Source organism: Myxine glutinosa, chromosome 2 (assembly GCF_964187855.1).
Source record: "Myxine glutinosa chromosome 2, kmMyxGlut1.1, whole genome shotgun sequence".
NCBI lineage: Eukaryota > Metazoa > Chordata > Myxini > Myxiniformes > Myxinidae > Myxine > Myxine glutinosa.
In genome coordinates, this window is record NC_136262.1 from 26,898,632 (window position 1) to 26,919,846 (window position 21,215).

General features: G+C 47.2%; 1 protein-coding gene across 2 annotated transcripts in view; it reads right to left on the reverse strand.

The window, feature by feature from the left end:
- The window catches only part of GBA1 (glucosylceramidase beta 1), a 95,154-nt gene that overhangs the window by 14,849 nt on the left and 59,090 nt on the right, over positions 1–21,215 (reverse strand). For both annotated transcript variants that reach the window (XM_068108610.2, XM_068108609.2), the window contains exon 7: positions 18,890–19,114. In XM_068108610.2, the coding sequence (XP_067964711.2) occupies positions 18,890–19,114 (225 nt within the window). The remainder of the gene's footprint in view (positions 1–18,889; positions 19,115–21,215) is intronic.

A 21,215-nucleotide genomic window follows, 5' to 3' on the forward strand; every position in this document is an offset into this window, starting at 1 on the left:
CGACGCTGAGGAGGCTCTCTGAGAATGGCCAGAGAGATGTCCACTTTGACAAGCACATGATCAGAAGAACCGATTGGAGCAGAAGAAGAGCAGCAGACATTAGCAGGGAAGTTTGTCATAACCAAATCTAGAAGAGAAGAAACTCCATTGGCTGAGATCCGGGTCGGGAAATTGACAGATTGTGTCAATCCCAGTGAGTCACAGAAGTCCTTTGCTGAGGTGCCATGACTGGTGAGAGAGGAACCCACACCCAACCAGGTGGCATGATGACAGTTGAAGTCACCACATATGAGGAAGAGAGAGTTGGGATGAGTGGATAGAAGTTGGTCCATGTTGTCAGAGAGTGAAATGTAAATTGAGTCATCACTATTATTATTATATTGTAATATTATATTATATATTATGTAATATTATACTATGCATACTAATATTATACATCACTATCCATGTAATATTATATTATATATTACATCACATCACTATATTATTATATTGCTATATAAAATAAATGCATTATTATTATTATTATCACTGTTTGGGGGACGGTACAGAACACATATGAACAAAAGGTGGGAGCGGAGTCATAACCAAAGTTTGTCATAACCGCACAGGTCACGTCCCGCACACCGTCGCTCGCCAATGTCCTGAACAACATCAAGTGGGGAGACAGACCAGGTCGAGCAGAAGGTCCAAGCACAAGAACGATCCAGAACGAGAAGGGCAAAATTCCGGCCAGCCAGTTCTTTTATTAGCCGTCTCGTGACGTCATCTCTCTCTGCCAATCCCTGCTGGCCAACATCACAGGCTCAGTTCTCCACCAATGGCTGCGTCCCTTCTCTCTCATGCCATCGGTCGGTGGCCAATCAGTTCGTCGTTTCTTCCTACTAATCCAGCAGGTCTCTCTTTGCTCTGCCCCTTCTTTTTTTTTTTTTTGTATACTGAATCGAGGCTCATGAAAGAGCTAACATTTATTTCACAAACAAATCAACCAGACAAACAAAATATATAAAAAGATGGAGCGGAAGACAAGATGGGGAGAGAAGGGAAAGCACCCAAACACAACATTTGAGAGCAGGGAGAAGTGTGGGAGGGAGAGGGCTTGGGGGGAGGAGGCATGGGAAAGGGGGGGGGGGGGGGGGGAGAGGTATAAAACACAAGGCGACCAAAATTAGCGGTGGTAGAAAAGATCAAGGTTTTGGATGGGGGAAGATAAGAGATGGTGGTGAACAGCTGTTTTAAAGACCTGGAGGGTGGAGTGGGATTGAAGAGAGTGAGGGAGTTTGTTCCAGAGGTGGGAGAAAAGAGGAATGAAGGAGTGAAGGTGAGCAGAAAGTCTTGATTTTGGCAGTTTAACCATAAGAGGGTTGCAGGCAGATCTTGTGCGACCTCTAGGAATATTTGGGGGACAGAGCCCAGAGAGAGCTGGGGGGGGGGGGGGGCAAGGCCAGAGAGGAGTCGGTAGAAGACGGAAAGACCACCAACCTGCCTGCGGTGAGTGAGTGAACGGCCCTTGGAGTTAGCTTCATCGCGGGAGATTCCAATGATTCTGAACGCTTTGGTTTCAACAGCGTGAAGACGAGCTAGGTGTGAGGCAGGAGCACCAGACCAGAGGGGAGAGCAGTATTCCATAGAGCTGCGGATGAAAGCCTTGTAAGTGGTGAGGAGCTCAGGTGTACCAAGGAAGGACTTCGCACGACGGAGGATGCCCAGTCGGCGACTGGCTTTGGAGGCCAGATTTGAAATGTGGTTTTCCCAGGAAAGATCATGGCAGATAGTGATACCCAAAAGATTGAGTGACAGAACTTCTTGGAGAGGATTATTCAGAAAGTGGATGGGAGGGTTGTCCAGTCGGTCTTTTCGGAGAGACATCGTAAGAGTGTGAGATTTGTCAGGATTGAAAGACATGTTCCATTTGTTTGCCCAGTCTGTGATTTTGTCCAGGTCTGCAGAGAGTGAGGAGGCTGCAGACTGCCGATCTGAGGGATGAGGAATGGAGCGACAGAGTGTAGAGTCGTCAGCAAAGAGATAGAGAGGATTTTCAAGAGAGTCAGAGAGATCATTGATGAAGACCAGAAAAAGCACAGGGCCCAGAACACTGCCTTGGGGAACTCCAGCCTGAACAGGAAGAGGAGATGAGAGAAACCCATTCAGGGCCACACGTTGACTACGACCAGAGAGGAAGTCCGCCAACCATGCGTGGAGATTTCCATGGATACCAAAGGAGGAGAGTTTGGTGAGCAGAGCGGGGTGCCAGACCGTATCGAAGGCACGTGAAATGTCAAGGGAGACAGCTATAATTTCCTGTTTGGCGTTGAGGACACCCATCCATTGTTGAGAAAGCAGAAGCAGCATGTCCAGAGTAGATTGACCAGGTCTGAAACCAAATTGATGGTCAGAGATCAAGCCATTAGAGAAGAGGAAAGATTTCATATCTGAAGCAATGATGGATTCCATGACTTTGCTGATAATTGGGAGAAGGCTGATTGGTCTGCAGTTGCTAGGATCTGTTTTTGCACCTTTTTTGTGCAAAGCGGTGATGTTGGCTGATTTCCAAGCAGATGGCAGATGACCTTGAGCAAAAGAGAGGGTGAAGAGAACAGAAAGAGGGAGTGAAAGAGCGGAAGAACATGATTTTAGGACCCGTGGGCTGATGCCGTCAGGACCAGTTGCAGAATCAGAGTCGAGGGTTGACAGAAACTTTTCCACCTTGTCAGGAGGAAAGGACACAGAGTCCAGGAGCAGCTGGGTATGACTGGGTACGGTGGGTACAGAGAGGGATGGGTTTGGGACACAAGATTTAGAGGCAAACACAGAGTTGAGGCATTCAGCTTTTTCACGTGCGGAGTCAGCCGTGTAGCCGTTTGAGGTGAGGGAGGGGATGGAGGGGGAACAAACACCAGAAACAGATTTGACCAGACGCCACCAGGATTTGGAAGAGGGAGACAGATAAGAGAGTTCGGTCTTGAGAACGGTGAGATATTGTTTCCTGGCTCTCCTGAGGGTGGACACACACTTGTTTCAGGCTTTGTGAAAGGAAATGAGATTTCCTTCCGTTGGATTTGCTTTCCAGGAGACGAAAGCAAGTTGTTTCTGGGCAACAGCCTCACCACAAGATTCCGTGTACCATGGACGGGAGGAAGGGTATGACAACTGAAGACGAGATGGGATAAATCTGTGCATGAGAGAGAGCAATTTACTTTGAAAGAATTCCCAGTTGATGTCAGAGGCGGTAGAGATGGGAGACCAGTCCAGATGATTGATGGCTGCTTGAAGACCGTGCCAGTTGGCCTGAGTGAAATGCCAGACTCGTCGACGCTGAGGAGGCTCTCTGAGAATGGTCAGAGAGATGTCCACTTTAACAAGCACATGATCAGATGAGCCGATTTGAGCAGAAGAAGAGCAGCAGACATTTTCAGGAAAGTTAGTCATAACCAAGTCCAGAAGAGAAGATGCTCCGTTGACTGAGATCCGGGTCGGGAAATTGACAGATTGTGTCAGTCCCAGTGAGTCGCAGAAGTCCTTTGCTGAAGAGCCATGGCTGGTGAGAGAGGTACCCACACCCAGCCAACTGGCATGGTGACAATTGAAATCACCACATATGAGGAAGAGAGAGTTGGGATGGGTAGATAGAAGTTGGTCCATATTATCAGACAGCGAGATGTAGATGGAGTCATCACTGTTTGGTGGACGGTACAACACACATATGAACAAAAGGTGGGAGCGAAGGGGAAGCCGTAGCCAAAGGTATTCCTGGGGGTGAGGTGGAGAGAGGGCAGTGCAGGGCGAGTGAGGAAGAGAGTTTTTTTATAAAGATAGCAACCCCACCTCCAGGACGAGGCTCAGGTCTATCATACCGGAGGAGGGAGTAACCTGGGAGAGATACCAAGGCATCAGAGACATCATGAAGGAGGAAAGTTTCTGTTAAGCAGATCACATTTGGTTTGTCAGAAGCAACCTGTATGGAGAGATCAGTCAAGTTTGAGCGAAGGCCCCGGATGTTTGAGGTCCATACCGTTAATGAAGAGGAAGGGGGAGCATCGGATACAGAACAGGGGGGGGGGGGGAGGGGTAGGGTAAGATGTGGAAGATGAGGAAGAGGTAGGGAGAGCTGTTGAAGGTGTGTCAGAGATTTCAGAGATTTCAGAATAGCTTGGAGAAAGGGAAGAATGGGGCAGACAAAAGGTTTGATGGAGATTGGGTGAGGCACAGTGAGGTGTTATTTGAGGAGGGGGTAGAGCGAGGCAGAAGGTTGGGGCAGATGAAGGTGAAAGTTGGAAGGGGGAAGAAGCAGGGAGGATGCTTTGAGGAGGAGGGGTGAGAGGGGAGTCTAGGAGGGGAGGAGCGAGGGAGAGTCTCCGAGGGGAGGGGTGTGGGGGGAGTTTATGAGGGAGGGGAGGGAAGGTGCAAGGGGGGAGATTTGAAAGGGATGGGTGATGGGGAAGATTTGGAGGGGAGGGGCAAGGGGGTAGATTTGGAGGGGAGGGGTGATGGGGAAGTTTTGGAGGGGAGGGGTGATGGGGAAGTTTTGGAGGGAAGGGGTGATGGGGAATATTTGGAGGGGAGGGGCAAGGGGGAAGATTTGAAAGGGATGGGTGATGGGGAAGATTTGGAGTGGAGGGGCAAGGGGGAATATTTGAAAGAGATGGGTGATGGGGAAGATTTGGAGGGGAGGGGTAAGGGGGTATATTTGGAGGGGAGGGGTGATGGGGAAGTTTTGGAGGGGAGGGGGGATGGGGAGGTTTTGGAGGGAAGGGGGGATGGGGAAGATTTGGAGGGGAGGGGTGAGTTTGGATTTTGAAAAGTGTGCGATTCATGGGAAACGAACATTTTTTGCAAAATGAGTTTGAGATCTTCGAGTCAAAAATACGTTTGAGGACGCTGAAGGGTGGGTGGAGTTCTGGAGAGTTTAGGGAATGTAGAAAAGAGGAACTGTAAGAGATGGTATTATTATTTATTTTTGGAATGAATAGATTTGGTGAGCAAGACGAAAGCATCCTTTTGTAGGAGAAGAAAAAAAAGGTGTTATAATATATGACAGAAAACAGTTGTTCAGGGGAGAGATTAAACATTTCTAAATACGTGATTGCGTGATCACGAACAACGTGAACGAAGAACGAACGAACAAATAAGAACAACAAATAAACGAATAAGAACTGAGAAGGAAATATTTTTTGGGGGGTTTTTTTTTTTTTGAGTAGAGATATTAAACAAGGAAGTATGGGGTGAATGACTGGGATGAAACAGAGAACGAAAATAATTGCAGCGCATTCGACGAACCGCTGATAGAAAACAAAACCACAAGGTCGGAGACGGTAGCCTAAGCCTCCTAGTACTAGTACTGGGCCTCAGAATACTCGACACGCATTAACGGACGATTGTGTATATGTCGTGGCAACGGGGGGGGGGGGGGCACCCTCATCTACTGAGTATTGAGGGTCTATACCCTCCCGAGCCTCTTGAAGGCAATCTTAGACCATATGTGACAGCTCCATTCTTCCCCAACTTCAGAAAACATTCCCAGGGAGATCTGTCAGCCCCAAGGCCGATGCATTGAATTACGTGTACCCTCCAAACCGAAATATTGTGCCCACTCTGTGGCCTTGCTTCCCACGCAGGCTCCCCGCTGTCTGAGCCACCTCTTTGATCCCAGCTAGGGATGAGGGTAGGAGGGGGACTGGTAAAAACTATGTATACGACTCACTTCGGGTGGAACTTTAAGATTTTCAGTGTATGGCCTCGAGGCGCTTCCTTGTGCATTGTACGCATCACGACTTGCTTCTTGCTAATGCGGGTCGTGCTGCCGTGTGCTGGGTGCGGCCGTCTATGGTGCATCACCAAGTAAATCTTCCGTGCACGCAATAGGCTCTTGTAAAAAACACAGTGTGAACAGTTCTGACTGCTTCCTGGCTCTCATTCTGAGTACATCGGGGAGCGGAGCCGTGGGGAAGCAGATTCTTGCTACCACAGCAGAATCCACAGCAGAATCCACAGTAGGCAGAATCCAACATGCCACCCCCGTCCAAGTTATTACTGGTAAACCGGGACCCTACCCAAATGTGCGCCAATACCCCATTAGGCCGGAAGCCGCGAAGGGTATTGCCCCAGTGGTCGCCGCCCTGGTAGAACAAGGCATTCTAGTTACAACCCAGAGCCCGTGCAACATGCCAATCCTTCCCGTCAAGAAGGCAGGGAGGGATGAGTGGCGGTTTATCCAGGATTTGCGGGCAGTAAACAAATTCATCGAGGGAATAGCCGCTGTCGTACCCAATCCAGCTACCATTCTTACTACAGTGCCGCCAGACGCGGAATGGTTCTCCATGATAGATCTGTGTTCCGCTTTCTTTAGTGTCCCCGTGCATCCGGATTCACAATTCTTGTTCGCATTCACGTACGGAGCCCAACAATTCACCTGGACAGCGTTACCACAAGGGTTTTGTGACAGCCCGACACTATTTTCCAGGGCGTTGCACCAAGACTTAGCAGATGTAGCGCTGCCAACGGGCTCGACATTAATTCAGTACGTTGACGATTTGCTGATCTGTTCCCCCACCAAGGAGGCTTGTCTGACAGACACAATTGCCCTGTTAACCGCGCTTGCGGAGAAAGGCCACAAGGTCAGTAAAGGCAAGCTGCAATTTTGCGAGCCTAGTGTAGTATACCTGGGCCACACCTTGAGGAAAGGGGAGAGGAAACTTACCAGGGAGCGCACCGAAGGTGTGCGGGATATCCCCAGGCCGTGGACGAAGCGACAGATGCGCCAATTTCTGGGTGCGCTAGGATACTGTCGGGAATGGATAGCGGATTTCGCGCCCATCGCCCGGCCGTCGCAGGACGCGGTGCGTAACACCGCGCCGCCACAGGTGGAGTGGACGGAGGAACGAGCGAAAAGCTTTGAACATCTCAAACTGGCTCTGGCCAGCGCTCTGGCCTTAGGACTTCCGGACTATGACAAAACATTTGTGCTTTATGTGCACGAGCGGGAGGGATTCGCCCAAGCCGTATTAACCCAACAGCATGGTTCAAAACTGCGCCCGGTAGCGTACTATAGTTCTCGGCTAGACGCAGTGGCCCGAGGATTACCGACGTGTCTCAAGTCCGTGGCGGCGGCCGCATGGGCAGTCGGGCGCACGGAGCCGATGGTATTGGGGCACCCGCTCATCCTGCGAGCACCGCACAGCGTGCAGGCAATTTAATTGCAACCGTGGACACAACACCTATCTGCAAGTCGGACACTGAAATACGAAATTAAACTGATAAATGCGAACAATATTGTGATTGAGAGGTGCCCAACTCTCAATCCAGCATCCCTGCTGCCAACGCAGGACGACGGTGACGAACATAATTGCCATGATGTTATTGAAGCCACCACAGCGTCGCGCGAGGATATGCGGGACGTTGCCCTTGACAACGCAGACCTCGTATTGTACACGGACGGGTCAGCGGCACGGGCCCCGGACGGGACAATGCGAGTGGGCTATGCGGTATGCACCGACCACGAGGTAGCAGCACAAGCACAACTGCCGAACACCTTTTCAGCGCAAAAGGCAGAATTGTATGCATTAATCGAAGCATGTAAGATAGCAGAGGGCCAAAAGGCCAACATCTATACTGATTCCACGTAGGCGTGGAATGTAGCGCATGACACCGGAGCCATTTGGAAAATGCGCAGCTTTCTCACTTCTGCCGGCACTCCGGTGAAAAATGGTGAGCTGATCGCAGAACTGCTGGAAGCTTTACAGCTCCCATCAGAAATAGCCATCGTTAAGTGTACGGTGCGAGTTCATATAATATGTACGAGTATGTACGGTTATATGTACATATATTACATATGTACAATGTACATATATTATATGTATACATATAATATGTGCGAGTATGTACGGTGCGAGTCATATAATATATTGTTTAGTTATCGTCGATGAGGAATTTGGGGTCGGGATGCGTGGTCGGCCTGGGTGACTTGGTCTTGACTAGATGCTAGGACGCACCTCATTTTGTCCAATAAAGTGGTTTTAAAATATTTTTTGATGGTTCTTATGCTTATCATTAGATGCATAACGTTCGTAACGAGGTGGGGATATATGGATTGACATCGGATGGCATGGGAGTTGGGATTTAGGAACTCCGGAGTTTTTTCATTAGAAATATATGCGATTTGTTGTGGGGGGCCCTTAGAACTAACGGAGGCTCGGATTTTAATTCTGATTCCGGATTTCGCAGTCGCTAGTACGTCTTAACACTCGACAGAAACTGGCCCCGTGAAATTTCCAGGATTTTCGGTAAAATTACTTCAGGGTAAATTTACATAGGAAAACCCCATGTTAAATTTTCGTCGCCGAAGGACTTTATTTTTTGCGAAATTCATCCTGACTTCGCATCTAGGAGGATACAGGGGTATCTGTGGATAACGGGAACCTTTATTTGGCGAAAATCGGACTGGTAATGGCCGAGTTATTCAAAATATTAACTTATATAAAATTGCCGTTTAAGCCTGTAAACGCAGTGACGTCACCACGTTCCGCGGCACGACTTTGGATCCGGAGGAGATTTTGTTACATTGTGCATGCCTTCGTTTTATTTCCAAATTAGAATCTGTTTTCACTTCTGCCGCAAAAACGACATCAGTGCATTGAGTGGGGTATTTTATTTGGTAAAAATCCGTCGATTTGAAGTACGTGAAAATAAAATGTGATCGTGGAAAATCGTAGCGAGGGGCCATTTTGAATCGGTTTTCGATTATTGCACCGGGTTCTTCTACAGGGTTGGTTTTCTAAGGCTTATATCAAAATATTAACTTATATCAAATAGGTCTTTTAAGGTGAAAACGCGATGACGTCACCACGTCACGCGGCACGAATGCGTGCCTGTGTCGTTGGAGGTATTGACTTATATAGGGTTAGTTTTCTAAGGCTGTAGGCCGCACCTCATTTTGTCGAATAAAGTGGTATTCGGGTGGTTCCGGTATTTGGGACCGCAGGGACGGAAAATGCAGGTACGGGGTGCCAGGCACTCCCCAGCCGGCCCGCTCTGAAGGTTCGGGTCGGGACACCGGGATTCATTCCGGTCGCCCGGTAGGCCCGGAGGTGGGGGTGCGGGGCCTGTCACGGAACGTCAAAACAAACGGCCTGCCGGGGCCGCCCAGAAGTCGGGCGGGAGGGTTTTCTAAGGCTTACATCAAAATATTAACTTATATCAAATAAGTCTTTTAAGATGAAAGCGTGATGACGTCACCACGTCACGCGGCACGAATGCGCGCCTGTGTCGTTGGAGGTATTGACTTATATAAGGTTGGTTTTCTAAGGCTTATATCAAAATATTAACTTATATCAAATAAGTCTTTTAAGGTGAAAGCGCGATGACGTCACCACGTCACGCGGCACGAATGCGCGCCTGTGTCGTTGGAGGTATTGACTTCTATAGGGTTGGTTTTCTAAGGCTTATATCAAAATATTAACTTATATCAAATAAGTATTTTAAGGTGAAAGCGCGATGACGTCACCACGTCACGCGGCACGACTGCGCGCCTATGTCGTTGAAGGTATTGACTTATATAGGGGTGGTTTTCTAAGGCTGTAGCCAGAGGGTGCCAGAGGTACTCCTGGGGGGTGAGGAGGAGAGAGGGCAGTGCAAGGAGAATGAGGAAGAGAGTTTTTGATAAAGATAGCCACCCCACCACCAGGACGAGGCTCAGGTCTATCATACCGGAAGAGGGAGTAACCAGGAAGAGATATTGAGGAATCAGAGACATCTTGAAGGAGGAAAGTCTCTGTTAAGCAGATCAAGTCTGGATTGTCAGAAGCAACCTGTATGGAGAGATCAGTCAGGTTTGAGCGAAGGCCCCGGATGTTTGAGGTCCATACCGTTAAAGAAGAGAGAGGGGGAGCATCGGGTACAGGACAGGGGAGGGGAGGAGTAGGGTAAGATGAAGGATGAGAGGGGGAGTTAGGGAGAGCAGTTGATAGTGTGTCAGAGATTACAGAAGAGTTCCAAGAAAGGGAAGGATGAGGAGGATGAAAGGTTTGGTGGTGAAGGGATGAGGCAGAGTGAGGGGTTGTTTGAGGGGGGGCATGGGACAGTAGAAGGTTGGGGGGGGGTGGAGGCATGAGATAGAAGGGAGACGAGGTGGGGAGGAGGCAACTTTGAGGAGGGGGGAGGAGGGAGAATTTGAGAGGAATGGTATGGGGGAAGATTTGAATGGGAGGAGTTGGGGGGGAGTTTTGAAGGGGAGGAGTGAGGCGGGAGTTTAGGAGGGGAGGGGCAAGGGGGGAGTTTAGGAGGGGAGGGGCAAGGGGGGATTTGGAGGGGAGGGGCAAGGGAGGAGTTTATGAGGGGAAGGGCAAGGGGGGAGTTCAGGAGTGGAGGGGCAAGGGGGGGGATTTGGAGGGGAGGGGCAAGGGGGGACTTTAGGAGGGGAAGGGCAGGGGGGGAGTTCAGGAGTGGAGGGGCAAGGGGGGAGTTTAAGAGTGGAGGGGAAAGGGGGGAGTTTAGGAGTGTAGGTGCAAGGGGGGGGATTTGGAGGGGAGGGGCAAGAGGGGAGTTTAGAAAGTGGATGATTAATGAAAGACGAACATTGATAACAAATTGGGTTTGTTGTGATTTTCAAGTTAGCAATCCGATTCAGAACGATGGAGGAGGGATGGAATGAATGTGAATTTAGACCATGTAGTGAGGGAGACGTATAAGATATTGAATTTCTTTTTTTTGACGTGGAATGAGTTGGAGAGGAAATTGAGAAAAGGAATAAAAACAGCGTGTTGTAATATATCACTGAATAAACCACTGAAGGGGAAAGGTTAAACATATTTAAAATAATATTTAAACAGAACCGTGAACAATCTTATATGCACAAAATACCAACGGGGGGAGGGCCGAGAGGGACCACCACGAGTCACGTGAACAGGGCAAAAGGTGGATGGCAAGGAGATAATGGGGGCGGGGTGAAAAGCTCCGCGATACACCTGGACAGAAAGTACAGGATGAGACAACGGCACACGTGGAGAAAGGAAAAATAAATGTTTTTTTTATTTTTTTATTTTTTTTTGGGGGGGGGGGGGTGGGGTGGGGTGGGGAAGGGATTTAAAACGTTAGACAGAGAGTATTACGTTCGGTGTAGAAGGGAAAACTGAGAGCCAAGCAAAACACGATGTAGGGGACTTAAGTTAACAAACACCGACAGGGGTACAAGGCCGCACACGAGGCGCAGAACAGGATTAATTAATTACGAGTTACAGGAAATTCAAACCAAAACTAACTATAAACAAACAATAAAGCATGGACGATAAAGTAACGAGTTGAAATTTGACAAACACACGAATGAAAAAACAAGAAAACGTCATGCGTAGCACGATACTTGCAAAATACACCGTCCCCCAAAAGTTTACCATTGATGAAGCAAATTGTCCATTTCATGAAGATTTAAATTTACAATCTTGATCAAAGCTCGGGTCAACAGGATGAAAAGTGACGATTTTTCAGATGAAAAATGATGATTTTGGAAGGTTGACCTTGAGTTGACCTTTGACCTTTAGACCTCAAAAATAGTTAGTTTCCCTATTTAGTGACTCAATGTGCAAATGCTGTTCAATTTTCAAGTGAATTCGATGAAAATAGAGGATTTTAGAAATTTGGCCTATGTTGACCTTTTGGCCTAAGTTGACCAAGAATACATGGTGGTTGAATTCAGTGACCAATTATGCAAGTCCTCTTCAAATTTCAAGTCAATTGGATAAAAATTGAGGATTTTAGAAATTTGGCCTATGTTGACCATTTGGCCTATGTTGACTTCAAAAATTCTTGGTGGTTGAATTCAATGACCAGATATGCAAGTGGTCTTCAAATTTCAAGTCAATCGGATGAAAATGGAGGATTTTAGAAATTTAGCAAAGTTGGTGACCTTTGGCCTATGTTGACCTTTTGACCTATTGACCCCAAAAACAATAGGCTTCTGGCATTTGACCAACTCTACCACTTCGTGACGTTTGGTGAAGATCGGTTGAAAATTGTGACCTGTAGGCCGGTGACAAACTAACAGAGTCACAAACACAACCGACCAATATACGTACTTGAAAAATCTTCGATTTTGCAAGTAATAACCACTTTGGATGCCCGGAGAGAAACCAAGCCTCCAGGTCGGAAGCTTCAACAACTAGGCCGCGTGGCCGCGCGCGGCACGAGATACTCGACTATTTTTTACAGGTATGAAAGATTAACCCCGATAAAACTTCCGAGGGACACTTAAAAGGTACACACACGTAAGATAAACAGTTTAGACAAGAATACAAATGTGACAATGACTTAGCTTCGAGCGTGCGCGAAGATCGTGGAACAGCTTCGAAAATCCGTGACCGCCCCGATCAAGATCTCGCGAGATCTCAATCAACAATCTGGGTTGTATCCAGAGTGTGAATTAATTAGTGGCTATATATTTATTATGTATGCAGATCTGGTGACGTTTTGCAACTCCTTCCACATCCTTATAGTTATTCGAAAATTAAACTGCCAGGAAGTACATGAGTACAGCTGCAGTTCTAACAATACCATTTTTGCCTAATTATTGCTTGTAGGCCTTAAACACACTCTTAAACATGCCCTCGTTGAAGTGTAAAAGTTTATTCATTATTTAAACGCTTGTGATTAGGTTTTGATCGCATTAGAGAAACACTTTTCAGTGATAGGCGATTAACTTTGAAAGGGTGATCATCTCACGATTAGCGATTCTACACATCCGACTCTCGACCCCGAACGGCCCGACTCTCGACACCGAACGTCCCGACTCTCGACCCCGAACGTCCGACTCTCGACCCCGAACGTCCGACTCTCGACCTCGAACGTCCGACTCTCGACCCCGAACGTCCGACTCTCGACCCCGAACGTCCGAATCTCAACCCCGAATGTCCAACCCTTAATCTTGAACGTCCAACCCTTAATCTCGAACGTCCAACCCTTAATCTCGAACGTCCATCCCTTAATCTCGAACGTCCAACCCTTAATCTCGAACGTCCAACCCTTAATTTCGAACGTCCAACCCTTAATCTCGAACGTCCAACCCTTAATCTCGAACGTCCATCCCTTAATCTCGAACGTCCAACCCTTAATCTCGAACGTCCAACCCTTAATTTCGAACGTCCAACCCTTAATCTCGAACGTCCAACCCTTAATCTCGAACGTCCAACCCGTAATCTCCAACGTCCAACCCTTAATCTCGAACGTCCAACCCTTAATCTCGAACGTCCATCCCTTAATCTCGAACGTCCAACCCTTAATCTCGAACGTCCAACCCTTAATTTCGAACGTCCAACCCTTAATCTCGAACGTCCAACCCTTAATCTCGAACGTCCATCCCTTAATCTCGAACGTCCAACCCTTAATCTCGAACGTCCAACCCTTAATTTCGAACGTCCAACCCTTAATCTCGAACGTCCAACCCTTAATCTCGAACGTCCAACCCGTAATCTCCAACGTCCAACCCTTAATCTCGAACGTCCAACCCTTAATCTCGAACGTCCAACCCTTAATCTCGAACGTCCAACACTTAATCTCGAACGTCCAACCCTTAATCTCGAACGTCCAACCCTTAATTTCGAACGTCCAACCCTTAATCTCGAACGTCCAACCCTTAATCTCGAACGTCCATCCCTTAATCTCAAACGTCCAACCCTTAATCTCGAACGTCCAACCCTTAATTTCGAACGTCCAACCCTTAATCTCGAACGTCCAACCCTTAATCTCCAACGTCCAACCCTTAATCTCCAACGTCCAACCCTTAATCTCGAACGTCCAACCCTTAATCTCCAACGTCCAACCCTTAATCTCGAACGTCCAACCCTTAATCTCGAACGTCCAACCCTTAATCTCCAACGTCCAACACTTAATCTCCAACGTCCAACCCTTAATCTCCAACGTCCAACCCTTAATCTCCAACGTCCAACCCTTAATCTCCAACGTCCAACCCTTAATCTCCAACGTCCAACCCTTAATCTCCAACGTCCAACCCTTAATCTCCAACGTCCAACCCTTAATCTCCAACGTCCAACCCTTAATCTCCAACGTCCAACCCTTAATCTCCAACGTCCAACCCTTAATCTCCAATGTCCAACCCGGAATCTCCAACGTCCAACCCTTGATCTCCAACGTCCAACCCTTAATCTCCAACGTCCAACCCTTAATCTCCAACGTCCAACCCTTAATCTCCAACGTCCAACCCTTAATCTCCAACGTCCAACCCTTAATCTCCAACGTCCAACCCTTAATCTCCAACGTCCAACCCTTAATCTCCAACGTCCAACCCTTAATCTCCAATGTCCAACCCGGAATCTCCAACGTCCAACCCTTGATCTCGAACGTCCAACCGTTAATCTCGAACGTCCAACCCTTAATCTCGAACGTCCAACACTTAATCTCGAACGTCCAACTCTTAATCTCGAACGTCCAACTCTTAATCTCGAACGTCCAACTCTTAATCTCGAACGTCCAACCCTTAATCTCGAACGTCCAACACTTAATCTCGAACGTCCAACTCTTAATCTCGAACGTCCAACTCTTAATCTCGAACGTCCAACTCTTAATCTCGAACGTCCAACTCTTAATCTCGAACGTCCAACCCTTAATCTCGAACGTCCAACACTTAATCTCGAACGTCCAACTCTTAATCTCGAACGTCCAACTCTTAATCTCGAACGTCCAACTCTTAATCTCGAACGTCCAACCCTTAATCTCGAACGTCCAACACTTAATCTCGAACGTCCAACTCTTAATCTCGAACGTCCAACTCTTAATCTCGAACGTCCAACTCTTAATCTCGAACGTCCAACTCTTAATCTCGAACGTCCAACTCTTAATCTCGAACGTCCAACTCTTAATCTCGAACGTCCAACTCTTAATCTCGAACGTCCAACTCTTAATCTCGAACGTCCAACTCTTAATCTCGAACGTCCAACTCTTAATCTCGAACGTCCAACTCTTAATCTCGAACGTCCAACCCTTAATCTCGAACGTCCAACCCTTAATCTCGAACGTCCAACACTTAATCTCGAACGTCCAACTCTTAATCTCGAACGTCCAACTCTTAATCTCGAACGTCCAACTCTTAATCTCGAACGTCCAACTCTTAATCTCGAACGTCCAACTCTTAATCTCGAACGTCCAACTCTTAATCTCGAACGTCCAACTCTTAATCTCGAACGTCCAACCCTTAATCTCGAACGTCCAACCCTTAATCTCGAACGTCCAACCCTTAATCTCGAACGTCCAACTCTTAATCTCGAACGTCCAACTCTTAATCTCGAACGTCCAACTCTTAATATCGAACGTCCAACTCTTAATCTCGAACGTCCAACCCTTAATCTCGAAAGTCCAACTCTTAATATTGAACGTCCAACCCTTAATCTCGAACGTCCAACCCTTAATCTCGAACGTCCAACCCTTAATCTCTAACGTCCAACCCTTAATCTCGAACGTCCAACCCTTAATCTCGAACGTCCAACCCTTGATCTCGAACGTCCAACCGTTAATCTCGAACGTCCAACCCTTAATCTCGAAAGTCCAACTCTTAATATCGAACGTCCAACCCTTGATCTCGAACGTCCAACCCTTGATCTCAAACGTCCAACCGTTAATCTCGAACGTCCAACCCTTAATCTCCAACGTCCAACCCTTAATCTCCAACGTCCAACCCTTAATCTCCAACGTCCAACCCTTAATCTCCAATGTCCAACCCGGAATCTCCAACGTCCAACCCTTGATCTCCAACGTCCAACCCTTAATCTCCAACGTCCAACCCTTAATCTCCAACGTCCAACCCTTAATCTCCAACGTCCAACCCTTAATCTCCAACGTCCAACCCTTAATCTCCAACGTCCAACCCTTAATCTCGAACGTCCAACACTTAATCTCCAACGTCCAACACTTAATCTCCAACGTCCAACACTTAATCTCCAACGTCCAACACTTAATCTCCAACGTCCAACCCTTAATCTCCAACGTCCAACCCTTAATCTCGAACGACCAACCCTTAATCTCCAACGTCCAACCCTTAATCTCGAACGTCCAACACTTAATCTCCAACGTCCAACCCTTAATCTCGAACGTCAAACCCTTAATCTCGAACGTCAAACCCTTAATCTCGAACGTCCAACCCTTAATCTCCAACGTCCAACCCTTAATCTCAACGTCCAACCCTTAATCTCCAACGTCCAACCCTTAATCTCGAACGTCCAACACTTAATCTCGAACGTCCAACCCTTAATCTCCAACGTCCAACCCTTAATCTCGAACGTCCAACCCTTAATCTCGAACGTCCAACCGTTAATCTCGAACGTCCAACCCTTAATCTCGAACGTCCAACTCTTAATCTCGAACGTCCAACTCTTAATCTCCAACGTCCAACCCTTAATCTCGAACGTCCAACCCTTAATCTCGAACGTCCAACCGTTAATCTCGAACGTCCAACCCTTAATCTCGAACGTCCAACTCTTAATCTCGAACGTCCAACCCTTAATCTCGAAAGTCCAACTCTTAATATCGAACGTCCAACCCTTAATCTCGAACGTCCAACCCTTAATCTCGAACGTCCAACCCTTAATCTCGAACGTCCAACCCTTGATCTCGAACGTCCAACCCTTGATCTCGAACGTCCAACCGTTAATCTCGAACGTCCAACCCTTAATCTCGAAAGTCCAACTCTTAATATCGAACGTCCAACCCTTGATCTCGAACGTCCAACCCTTGATCTCAAACGTCCAACCGTTAATCTCGAACGTCCAACCCTTAATCTCGAACGTCCAACTCTTAATCTCGAACGTCCAACTCTTAATCTCGAACGTCCAACTCTTAATCTCGAACGTCCAACTCTTAATATCGAACGTCCAACTCTTAATCTCGAACGTCCAACCCTTAAGCTCGAACGTCCAACTCTTAATCTCGAACGTCCAACCCTTAATCTCGAACGTCCAACCCTTAATCTCGAACGTCCAACCCTTAATCTCGAACGTCCAACTCTTAATCTCGAACGTCCAACTCTTAATCTCGAACGTCCAACTCTTAATCTCGAACGTCCAACTCTTAATCTCGAACGTCCAACTCTTAATCTTGAACGTCCAACTCTTAATCTCGAACGTCCAACTCTTAATCTCGAACGTCCAACTCTTAATCTCGAACGTCCAACTCTTAATCTCGAACGTCCAACCCTTAATCTCGAACGTCCAACCCTTAATCTCGAACGTCCAACACTTAATCTCGAACGTCCAACTCTTAATCTCGAACGTCCAACTCTTAATCTCGAACGTCCAACTCTTAATCTCGAACGGCCAACTCTTAATCTCGAACGTCCAACTCTTAATCTCGAACGTCCAACTCTTAATCTTGAACGTCCAACTCTTAATCTCGAACGTCCAACTCTTAATCTCGAACGTCCAACTCTTAATCTCGAACGTCCAACTCTTAATCTCGAACGTCCAACCCTTAATCTCGAACGTCCAACCCTTAATCTCGAACGTCCAACCCTTAATCTCGAAAGTCCAACTCTTAATATTGAACGTCCAACCCTTAATCTCGAACGTCCAACCCTTAATCTCGAACGTCCAACCCTTAATCTCTAACGTCCAACCCTTAATCTCGAACGTCCAACCCTTAATCTCGAACGTCCAACCCTTGATCTCGAACGTCCAACCGTTAATCTCGAACGTCCAACCCTTAATCTCGAAAGTCCAACTCTTAATATCGAACGTCCAACCCTTGATCTCGAACGTCCAACCCTTGATCTCAAACGTCCAACCGTTAATCTCGAACGTCCAACCCTTAATCTCGAACGTCCAACTCTTAATCTCGAACGTCCAACTCTTAATCTCGAACGTCCAACTCTTAATCTCGAATGTCCAACTCTTAATCTCGAACGTCCAACTCTTAATCTCGAACGTCCAACTCTTAATATCGAATGTCCAACTCTTAATCTCGAACGTCCAACCCTTAATCTCGAACGTCCAACTCTTAATCTCGAACGTCCAACCCTTAATCTCGAACGTCCAACCCTTAATCTCGAACGTCCAACCCTTAATCTCGAACGTCCAACACTTAATCTCGAACGTCCAACTCTTAATCTCGAACGTCCAACTATTAATCTCGAACGTCCAACTCTTAATCTCGAACGTCCAACCCTTAATCTCGAACGTCCTACTCTTAATCTCGAACGTCCAACTCTTAATCTCGAACGTCCAACTCTTAATCTCGAACGTCCAACTCTTAATCTCGAACGTCCAACTCTTAATCTCGAACGTCCAACTCTTAATCTCGAACGTCCAACTCTTAATCTCGAACGTCCAACTCTTAATCTCGAACGTCCAACCCTTAATCTCGAACGTCCAACCCTTAATCTCGAACGTCCAACCCTTAATCTCGAACGTCCAACTCTTAATCTCGAACGTCCAACCCTTAATCTCGAACGTCCAACCCTTAATCTCGAACGTCCAACCCTTAATCTCGAACGTCCAACTCTTAATCTCGAACGTCCAACTCTTAATCTCGAACGTCCAACCCTTAATCTCGAACGTCCAACTCTTAATCTCGAACGTCCAACCCTTAATCTCGAACGTCCAACTCTTAATCTCGAACGTCCAACTCTTAATCTCGAACGTCCAACTCTTAATCTTGAACGCCTTTGATCAATTTGGCCCTTTGTGTTTATCCAATGTTGCTAATCTGTCATAAAGGGAAAGATAATGTTATAGATTGTAATTCGCTTTCATGGGACTGTAATCAACACATTTGATTGCTGACGGATGAATCTTGAACATTCTGCATCCCTAACTACACCTAACCTCCTTCTGAAATATCATTCCACAGTAAATATTAAGAGAGACAGATATCAACAGGGATACAAAGCTTTCCAATATTGTACCTGAATGATGTTGTGGCTATACCGCTCTCCCCTCTCCCAGTTTCCAAGCTGCACAGGCCTCTCACCCGGAAATGAACTCACACATGCCTCCGTAGCCAGCAGAAAGATGTTGGGATAAAGGTGGTGTGTAGTGTTCAGCGTGAGGCTTGCAGGTACAAAGTCATCCAGGTACCAGTGCAAAGCGAAGCCATCTACATACTGTTCTGCTTTTCGGTTGCTCAGGATCTGCACAAGATTTGACACAGACGGAGGTAAAGTGCAAAATCCATTGCATAATAAAACACAGGCCAAGTTTTTTGTTTTGTACAGCTAGTGGACGACAATCAAATTCATTAAATCCTTCAAACAAAATAACGTGTACTATTTTTTGTGACTCCAATAAACATGGATCACGGAATATGGTGCGGAGGGCAGAAATCATGGTGGTTTGGCTTACAGACCTCTTTCAAGCTGGCCATACGCTGGGGCGAATTCTAGGCCATCTTTATCGAGTGTCTTTCACACAGTCACGTGACCTTAGCCAGTAAAAAAGGAACATACACCGGCACAAATCATCTCAGGGGCTTTCCATGTGATTTTCAAACACTGATACAATTCCATGTTCTTAGTTTTTTTTTGTTTGTTTTTTTGTATACAGAGTCGAGGCTCGTGAAAGAGCTAACATTTATCAAACAAACAAATCAAACAAACAAGTAAACAAAGTATATAAAAATGGGAGCGGTCGACAAGATGGGGAGAGAAGGGGAGGAAGCACATAAACACAACATTTGAGGGCAGGGACATCGGGAGATGTGTGGGAGGCAGAGGGCCTGGGGGGAGGCAGGATAGGTAAAAAACGCAAGGACACCAAGGACTTCCAGGAAAGAAGACAAAAGTCACCTCAAAAAAGTGGATTTGGGGTGAAATTAGCGGGGGTAGAAAAGATCAAGGTTTTGGATTGGGGAAGATAAGAGATGGTGGTGAACAGCCGTTTTAAAGACCTGGAGGGAGGAGTGGGATTGAAGAGAGTGAGGGAGTTTGTTCCAGAGGCGGGAGAAAAGAGGAATGAAGGAGTGAAGGTGAGCAGAGAGTCTTGATTTTGGCAGTTTAACCATAAGAGGGTTGCAGGCAGATCTTGTGCGACCTGCAGGAATATTTGGGGGACAGAGCCCAGAGAGAGCTGGGGAGGCAAGGCCGGAGAGGAGTCGGTAGAAGACGGAAAGACCACCAACCTGCCTGCGGTGAGTAAGTGAAAGGCCCTCGGAGATAGCGTCATCGCGGGAGATTCCAATGATTCTGAACGCTTTGGTTTCAACAGCGTGAAGACGAGCTAGGTGTGAGGCAGGAGCACCAGCCCAGAGTGGAGAGCAGTATTCCATTGAGCTGCGAAGGAAAGCCTTGTATGTGGTGAGGAGCTCAGGTGTGCCAAGGAAGGACTTCGCACGACGGAGGATGCCCAGTCGGCGACTGGCTTTGGAGGCCAGCTTGGAAATGTGGTTTTCCCAGGAAAGATCATGGCAGATAGTGAGACCCAAAAGCTTGAGTGACAGAACTTCTTGGAGAGGATTATTCAGAAAGTAGATGGGAGGGTTGTCCAGTCGGTCTTTTCGGAGAGACATCGTAAGAGTGTGAGATTTGTCAGGATTGAAAGACATGTTCCACTTGATTGCCCAGTCTGTGATTTTGTCCAGGTCTGCAGAGAGTGAGGAGGCTGCAGACTGCCGATCTGAGGGATGAGGAATGGAGCGGCAGAGAGTGGAGTCATCAGCAAAGAGATAGAGAGGATTTTCAAGAGAGTCAGAGAGATCATTGATGAAGACCAGAAAAAGCACAGGGCCCAGAACACTGCCTTGGGGAACTCCAGCCTGAAGAGGAAGAGGAGATGAGAGAAACCCATTCAGGGCCACACGTTGACTACGACGAGAGAGGAAGTCCGCCAGCCATGCGTGGAGAGTTCCATGGATACCAAAGGAGGAGAGTTTGGTGAGCAGAGCGGGGTGCCAGACCGTATCGAAGGCACGTGATATGTCAAGGGAGACAGCTCTAATTTCCTGTTTGGCATTGAGGACCTCCATCCATTGTTGAGACAGCAGAAGCAGCATGTCCAGAGTAGAGTGACCTGGTCTGAAACCAAATTGATGATCAGAGATCAAGCCATTGGAGAAGAGGAAAGATTTCATATCCGAAGCAATGATGGATTCCATGACTTTGCTGATAATTGGGAGAAGGCTGATTGGTCTGCAGTTGCTAGGATCTGTTTTTGCACCTTTTTGTGCAAAGCAGTGATGTTGGCTGATTTCCAAGCAGATGGCAGTTGACCTTGAGCAAAAGAGAGGGTGAAGAGAAC